Genomic DNA, 8,098 nt, shown 5'->3' with positions numbered 1-8,098 from the left:
TTCCTTTAAATAAGGTGCGTGAATCCAAAATACCAATTGGAAAGTAGATCTGGAATTGTCGGGGATGGTCCTAGTTGGCCAGGCCAAAACCGTGCTGAGGAGCATGCAAACAATTAAATAGTGTGGACAACTGTGGGACAACCCTTAAAACTGTGCGTGGGCTCTCCGTGTATTTTTGGTATGGACAGAGCTGCCTCCATGACAGCTCTTCTGCAATGTGGTTCTAGCCCTAGGGCAGCTGGAAGGGTGATGGCCTCCTCGGGATCTTGTGACACCTGGACATCACTGCTGGATAGCCATATTAATGCCCTCAAGTACAGCTACAATCCCGTGTGTAATTTAATCCAGACCCATCTGGAATTTGGGCAATACAGGAATCCCAGAGATGCCATAAAATCAGGTAATACCGGTCAACTGAGATTTAGGATGCCCCTGGAGCACCATTTCCCTGCCCTGCTTGAAAGAAAGGAAGCCAAAGGGCAGGTTCTCGGAAGGATTTCAACACCTTGATGTAACCTGGCCCCAGGCTGCCCATGCTGTGTTCTTGAACCCAAGTATCTCTGCCCCAGAGTGGGACTCCCATGGTGGGTGCTTGGCCACCTTCACAGCATCCAGGAATGGGAGGTGGGGTAGGAGCAGCCACAGGGTTTGAGTCCTGCAATAATTTGGCATGCAAAGGGTTATGCTGATGTTAGTTTGCAGTAAACCCATTGGGTGGCTTTACAAATTAACTCCAAGCTCACCTTGGCTTCCCTGAGAGTTAAGCACTGAAACATCTGTGAAGGTCTGAGGTGGGGACAGATCTGTGTCAGCGGGATGGTGATGACAACCAGCCTTCGTGTCCTGATTTTGGAGAGGATACAGAGAATGTGCCTTGCAGAACCAAGCACAAGTAAAGCCCTGGGGAGGAGGAGAAAAATGGAGGGAAAGAGTCAGAAGGAAAAATCACTCTTCAGTCACTGTCATTGGACCCAAGGATGTGAACAGCTGGAGTATGCCTCTCACTCAGGAGGTGCTGAACACACACAACTGCCTCTTCTTCCAGGGTAATGCGTGCTTCAGACTGTAGTCTTCCCTGCCAAAAACAAGAAGTGGCGTTACGTTGACCTGGCCTCTTCCTTCACCAAAATGAAAGATGAGGAACAAGACAAGGTTAGATTCTGCAGTTGCTTCAATGGGTTTCATTTAGGGATGAAAAAATCCCTGGTGGTGTAACCATACCTGGTGCTGAGAACCTCTTCTGTCCTGCAGTCCTCAGTGTACTAGCAACTGGGTGGGAAATGACAATGGGTACAGACTGGGATGATACTGGAATAGATGGAAATATTTGGGAACCTTCTGAGATGCTGCCTAAGAAGTGGTGAGGCAGATGTCATGCTCTGATCACAGGGAAGCTGAATAGTTAAAAACTTCAGGGCAAATAAAAGGAAGAGATCCTATGATCCCATGATATTTCTGTCCCTCCTTGTTGCTGTGGTTTTGTATTTGGACACTTGTCCTGAGGCCTTTTGTGAGAAGAGCCCAGTATGAAGCTCCCAGAAGATGAACAGATCCCTGGCTGACTTCTGTTCATTGACTTCTGATCTCTGTTCTGCATCCAGAAAGACTCAACAGCCAGAACGTTGCAGAGGGCAGCCGTATAAAGCTGTGTTTACTAGCCAGCTCCGACACAGTCGTGTACCGCAGTGCGGGAGAACCTAGAGTAAAATCAGGGACCAAGATCTCATCCTGAAGGATGTGATTCGCATGCCTGCAAGGGTCTGATCTCCAAGGCTGAACCTAAGCTAGGGCAATGAACAGTTCCTGAGAACATTCCCTGATCTACAATGACGTAATTTGCATTTAATTAATAATTTTAATTGCTAGCATGTTCCCTGGCAAAGTTCTAACATGAACCAACTGCCATTGTCCCATACAATGCCTGGAAAAAAAACAGAGGAGAGAGCACAAGGGCAGGACTACTCACAAGAGGCCCTGTTGATGTCCACCTCTTGGCCTCCATGCTGGAGATGGTCCTGGACACATTTAATTTACTGCTATAGCTGTAGCCTCGTTTCTGCTCTGTGATACTGGATACTGGGTGACCTTTTTTGGAACTCTCTGCCCTGACCCAGCCAAGCATTGCCTTCCATGCTGCGGTCCATGTGTTGACTGCCCAGGGTGACACCACCATCCTCAGTCTCCCATGTGCCTCGGAGGAAATGCCACCCATGGCAGTCCCACACCTCAAACATATGCATCAGCCATACCTGAGGCCAGGATTATAACTTCCCGACTATCTGGCTCAATGGGCCACCAACAACCCTCGACATGCCAAGCAGCCAATTGTGCACCCTTGTCCATCATCACACTTGTTCATCAAACCACTCCTTCCAGCGGACCAGTGGTGGACCACTTCCTGTGGCTTTCCAGATCATCTTCTTGCCATCAGTGAGGCGCAGATTTCAATCCTTGGACCAAGTGACTCCTCTCCAGCTCTGTGTCAGAGAGGAGATATTCACACCGTTGGTCCTTGGAAGAGAAGGAATAAACTGAATCAGAGACATTTCTTTGTGTAAAAAGAACTCTCAAGAGTACATCTTGTTAATCATGCTGAAGAGTAATACAACGATTTTTCCCTTCTTCCTCCAAAAAACAGTGAAATCTGGTTAAAGCAAACTATTTTACCAGCACGGACCTTTGCCAGGGTGCTCCCACTGCTGCAGGACACTGAGCCTTGGCTTCCCGGGCTGATTTCCAGACTTTTCTGAAGAGTCATCCCTGCAGGAGGACACCACACAATGAATCATACTGGGCAGTCCTTGTTCCCTGGAATAGGTCTAGCTCTTCAGCTGCTGCCTCGTGACATCTGGGAGGACTGACACACCTTCTCCGGCATCCACAGCAGCACCTGAATCTGGCAGAACTTCATCTGTTGGGCAAGCGATGTGGCTTATCCTCTCCACGCCCAGAAGGTGTATGTCCATTGGCGAGGAATGGTTAGTGCTCATGGGGTTATCAGGGCTGACTTCACCATCCTGTTGATCTCGATTTATGTCAGTCATGTTGGCAGACTCAGTGGTTTAACGGTGGTGTTGGAAACCTCAAAAATACCTGAAAATCAACCAAAATATCCTCACCTCAATAATTCCTCCTTTTTTTTTTTTTTCCTTGAAAAGGAAGACACTATGGGTTTTGGTGTCCCTTTGAACTTCCTCTGGCCGTGCCTTCACTGCGATGAGCAATGATTAGTCCAATCAGATGCTCTAAATGTCTCTGATGAGCATGACCCCTGCTTCAGTGATGCTTGCTCATCTGATTGATCTCCTACCCAAAAACTAATGTTGGCCCCCAATTATTTTACCCCTCCCCTCGTCCACCTAATCTCTTTCTTCCACATGTTTTCTGAGCCTCTGCCTCTTCTCCTTCTGCATCTCCATCTTCTAAACCCCAGACTGTGTAGCTACAGCTGGGTCTCTGTTTTTTGTCCTGCAGACCAAGCCTTGCAGGGTGGAGAAGGAAGGGGCAAGCAGACAGCTGACTGCCCAAGCGGCTTTGTTCAAAGGGGTTGCTCCTGCTTCATCCTCTCTGTTCTTTGGTGGCTGGGTGTGTGGTGACTCACGGAGATGTCTGCTGATATCCAGCACCAAACTTCCTGGTAACTCTTTCCATCGAAGCAGAAGTGGGACAGGTAGTCAAATGGAGGCCCCAGAAGGGCTGAAATTATCAGCTCCAGCTCCACCCAAACGTAAGCATGCAGAGAAATTGTAAAGGCTGAGAACATTTTATCCGGCTAGTATTTAGCAGGACTTTGAATCAGATGCTCTACGTAGAAGGGGGACAAAGATATTTTTACCCTTTGCTCAGATGTAGCGAAGGAAAACCGCTGCAAAGCTGGAAACCAACCTCCAGTGTCCCGGCCTCTGGTTTCTTTCTGGTTTCCCGGCCCCAAAGTCATTGGTTTCTTACGGAGCTGCTCTCAAAACCGGGATGCAGAACATTTAGGACTTTGTAGGTAACCAGCAGCTTTTATAGGCTAACAGGAAATTATAATACATTTCCTGTTTATACTGCCAACCATGAATATACAGTTAGGCCTACTCTAACTGTAGATATTGGGAGTTCTCCAGGTCTAACCCTGGAAACACACTTGGCAATAATCCACCCAGATGAAACCATTAATTTATGCTGCTTACTACCGTTTTACTTTGAGTAGCTGCCTTCACTGAACTATCTGGCCACAGAAGCAATGATCAGATTGGAGATAAATAGTACAAAAACCTCACTCAGACATCAGTAGTATTGCTAGCCTGACCATAGATAAATTAAAGTCTTAAAAGCAATAAAAGGAATAAATTGCCTTAGCGCTTTCACTCCTCTCCGGACCCATCAGACCAGCCTGAAGGCAATGCCGAGGTGAGAAAACAACCCACGTGCATTCCTAGCCTCTCAAATAACGCGTGATGATCCCTGCCCACTCTTTCAAAACCAATGTCTTCATCATCACCCAGTCCAAACGCAGCGAAGATATATATCCTGTCCTCAGGTGAAGGTGCTTTTCCTGGGCTGCAGAGACGACCAAGAGGAGATGAAGGCCTCCCTCCTTGCTGTGTTGGCTTTGATACTATGCGCATATCAAGGTGAGATATCACAGTTGGCTACTAGACAAAGAATAGCGTCGTGTTTTAAGGTCAGGGAGGCCTCATAACCAGGGAAAGAATTAATGGGAGATGGTGCCTGTGCTCTTGGACTGGTGCAGCTGAAGAACATCCTGCTGCTGTTTGGGGTTCTTAACCGCAGTCTCAGCCTGGATGCGTGCAAGGTTTATTTTCTTCAGGGAAATTTCCCTAGAGCCACACGTACTACTGGACTTTCACGAAAGCAAGGTAGAAAAAAGGAAGCAGTTGTCACTGTTCTGCCTTTGCGAAGAGACTTTCCAGTGAGTTTGTATGCTGAGATGATGCAAGGCTGTGGTTATTTCTAAATCCTAACGAAGTAGTCCTTCAGCCTACGGTAGCACAATACATCAGCAGCTCTGTGCACCTGGTTTCTACTGCAGTCAGTGATGCCGTTTCGAGCAGCAGACCTGCAACATCTGAACGCCTCTGATTTCTGCCCATCTCAGAGACAAGTTTGCTGACTTCAGAGATTTGGGGGCAAAGTTGGGGAATTAGGGGGAAGTTAGGTTGTGGACTAAATGGGTTAAGAAGACTTATGCTGGGGTATTGGGTGGAGATGTGTATTTGCATGTTATTTTCATTATAGAGTATGTATTTTATTTCACAGAGAGATTGTAAATGAGATCAGAGCCCTCTTAAAGTAGATGATCTTATACCTTCTATAGACAAGACTGTAAAGCAACCAGAGAGAATAAATGTTATCCTGATTTTGTCAAGAGGAACAAAGTTTGCCAGTGCTTGGAAATTTGCCACATCGTCTGGTGCAGAAAAATAATTTATTAGAAGAGTTATTTCTGTCTCATTGTGGCCTAAGAATACCTTTCTGCTATTTAGCTTTGTTCACTTTCCAGAATAGCGATTCTGACAAATTTCCAAGTGTTAACAAGGCCCAGGGGACAGAGAAATTGTCTTCACTGCCAAAATGAAGACTGCCCTAATCAGCGTTAGATAAACTAGGCAGTAAAAATGAATCATAGAACGGTTTGGGTTGGAAGGGACCTTTAAAAGTCACCTAGTCCAACCCCCCTGCCCATAGCAGGGACATCTCCAACCAGATCAGGTTGCTCAGAGCCCCGTCCAACCTGGCCTTTAATGTTTCCAGGGATGGGGCATCCACCACCTCTCTGGGCAACCTGGGACAGTGTTCCATCACCCTCAGTGTAAAAAATTGTTTCTTGATGTCTAGTCTGAATGAAGTGTTGGCCCATTGTGCTATTATTTTCAGTGCAGGGCAGGAAAGGCAGACTTGCACCACCATTTCGTGTATGCACAGATGCTTGAATGCATGTATTGGGTGTAAATTGGAACAGGTGGCCCAGAGAGGTGGAGAGAGGTGCTGGATGCCCCATCCCTGGAAACATTCCAGGCCAGGTTGGATGGGGCTGTGAGCAACCTGATGTGGTTGGAGATGTCCCTGCTCCTTGCAGGGGGGTTGGACTAGGTGACTTCTAAAGGTCCCTTCCAACCCAAACCGTTCTATGATTCTATAAATGCACATGTGGACGGACAGCAGAGTGGTTTGGGTTTGGGTCCTGCAGCCCCATCACTTTCAGAAGACCCATACCTTGTATATTCAAGACTCAGTAGGAAGCAGGTAGTAATTTTTATTGCCAAGACTAGCAGCATTTTGTCTCCATCTTCCATATCCTCTGTCTCCTCCTGCAGCAAATGCCCTGTATTGCTACACCTGTGAATGGGAACAAAGCAACTGGAGCTGTCTGAAGGGCAAGAAGTGCTCAGACAAGGATGAGTACTGTGTGACAAATGTTGCCTCTGTAGGAATTGGTATGTGCTGGCTGTGTATCCTCTGCTGGAGACTCAGGAATGGGATGTGGGATTTTGCATTTTTTATGGTTACCCTTTGTGGATGGATGAGCTGAGGAGTTACTGGGAGGCACATATGGGAGGTGAAGCCCTTGCTAGCTGGGCCTGGCAGTGCTGAAGCTTTCATGGTTTGAAATCCTTGTCCCCACCACAGGTTGAGATCTCCCCCTTTAGCCTTTGTCTTATGCCTGCATGGAAAAGGCAGGGGACACTGAGAGAAAGACAAAGAGAGGATCCTTCAGAGGAAGAATAAATAAATTTGAACCTTGATTAGACAAGGAGATGAAAAGAAGCAGGTAGGCAAGGTGGATGAGAAGATCTAAAGAAATACACATGGCAATAAAATTATTGCCTTCAAGCAGAGAAGCCTGGAAATTTGCTTTCCATCCAAACACGAACATTGTCTCATGGATGCTATTGTACATCTAAGAAACCCTTGACAGGAGGGTCCATGCTGGCAGATGCTGGATGCCCAGCAGGGGTATGGAATACCTTGTGTAGTGTATCACCAGCAATTATTGAGCTGTGGTGGGATACGGGTGGGTGATATTGGCCATGTTGGTCCTTGGGGCTGTGGGAGACATTGGGACTCATTAGCCCATCTTCCTCTGGAAATATCTGCTGCATAAGATTGAGGGGCACTCAAGAAACTCTCCTTGCTAATGCTGCTCTCTCTTCTTTGGGCAAGGCTTTTTGTCTTTGTGGAAGAGGATCACCAAGAAGTGCTCTGAGACCTGCCCAGACCACAACTTCAGCCTGGGCTTGGCTTCCTACACCTCATATTGCTGTCAAACCTTCTTGTGCAACCTGAGCGCGTGCCCGGGACCCAGGCTAGCTCGGAAGTGAGATGGCAGGAGGTCCTGTGCCAGTACGCAGCGGTGGTGGGAGAAAGGGGCTCCTGAAGGCCTGAAGAGCATGGTCAGATTCCCCCAGGATGGTATGGACACCGAGCATGCTGCGGAGTAGATAAAGTATTATTGTCACCACCTCCTGCCCTGTGTTGCCTCCTAACCTGTAGCTTCTCACTTGCTTCTTGTGCCTGAGCTCTGTCACCCTGGCAGCTTGATGGAGAAGCGGCCGTGCTATGTCCCTAGCAGCCTGGGGGAGGGAGATGCTGCTTCTGCATGTCCTGCAAACTCCTAGACGGGTTTCTCCTGCAGTCTTACCTTATCTCAGGTGCAACTGGGAACCATACAGTGGCAGCTTCCAGACTCAGGGAGGGGGGGTGGACAAAAATAACAACCTCTCTGCATCAACTCGGAAAGGAAACTGTGCAAATTCATAGGGTTGCTGGTGGTGAAGGAAGAAAAGGGAGTCCTATGTATAAAATCCTGGGCCTGTGATGGGTGCTAACTGCAGCTCTTCTCCCTTGCACCTCTCACTCTCTCCGTCCAGCCTCTCACTCCCAGCCACCAGCTAGGGACAACGACATCCCCCTGTGCCCCATTAACAGTCAGGCACACCAGCCACATGCCTCTTCCTGTTTGCTCTGCCTGCAGTGCCATAATTTCATCAAAAAATGATGCTTATCTGCACAGCCCGTACATTTGCGCACATCTGCTTATCTGCTATCTTTGTCCCCACCTCCACTTCCACCAGCTGTCCTTGGTCATTCC

At 47.8% G+C, this 8,098-nt stretch overlaps 1 protein-coding gene across 1 annotated transcript; it reads left to right on the top strand.

Annotated features, from left to right (window-relative positions):
- Positions 1-4,567: 4,567 nt before the first annotated feature.
- On the top strand, positions 4,568-7,328 carry LOC147601867 (lymphocyte antigen 6E-like). The gene is made up of 3 exons (XM_086741504.1): positions 4,568-4,619; positions 6,324-6,443; positions 7,171-7,328. Exons 1-3 carry the CDS (start codon positions 4,568-4,570, stop codon positions 7,326-7,328), a joined length of 330 nt encoding a protein of 109 aa, XP_086597630.1.
- The last annotated feature ends 770 nt before the right edge of the window (positions 7,329-8,098 follow it).

This window comes from Chlamydotis macqueenii, chromosome 2 (genome assembly GCF_036417535.1).
Source record: "Chlamydotis macqueenii isolate bChlMac1 chromosome 2, bChlMac1.mat, whole genome shotgun sequence".
NCBI classification, from domain to species: Eukaryota; Metazoa; Chordata; class Aves; order Otidiformes; family Otididae; genus Chlamydotis; species Chlamydotis macqueenii.
Note: the sequence above shows the minus strand (reverse complement) of the source record. Positions and strands in the feature narration are given on the sequence as shown.

Excerpts from the sequence above, each read along its gene's own strand:
- LOC147601867 (XM_086741504.1), top strand. The coding sequence starts at position 4,568 with ATGAAGGCCTCCCTCCTTGCTGTGTTGGCTTTGATACTATGCGCATAT. Across the intron at positions 4,620-6,323 it reads GATACTATGCGCATATCAAG|CAAATGCCCTGTATTGCTAC; the intron begins GTGAGATATCAC and ends CTCCTCCTGCAG. Across the intron at positions 6,444-7,170 it reads TGTTGCCTCTGTAGGAATTG|GCTTTTTGTCTTTGTGGAAG; the intron begins GTATGTGCTGGC and ends TCTTTGGGCAAG.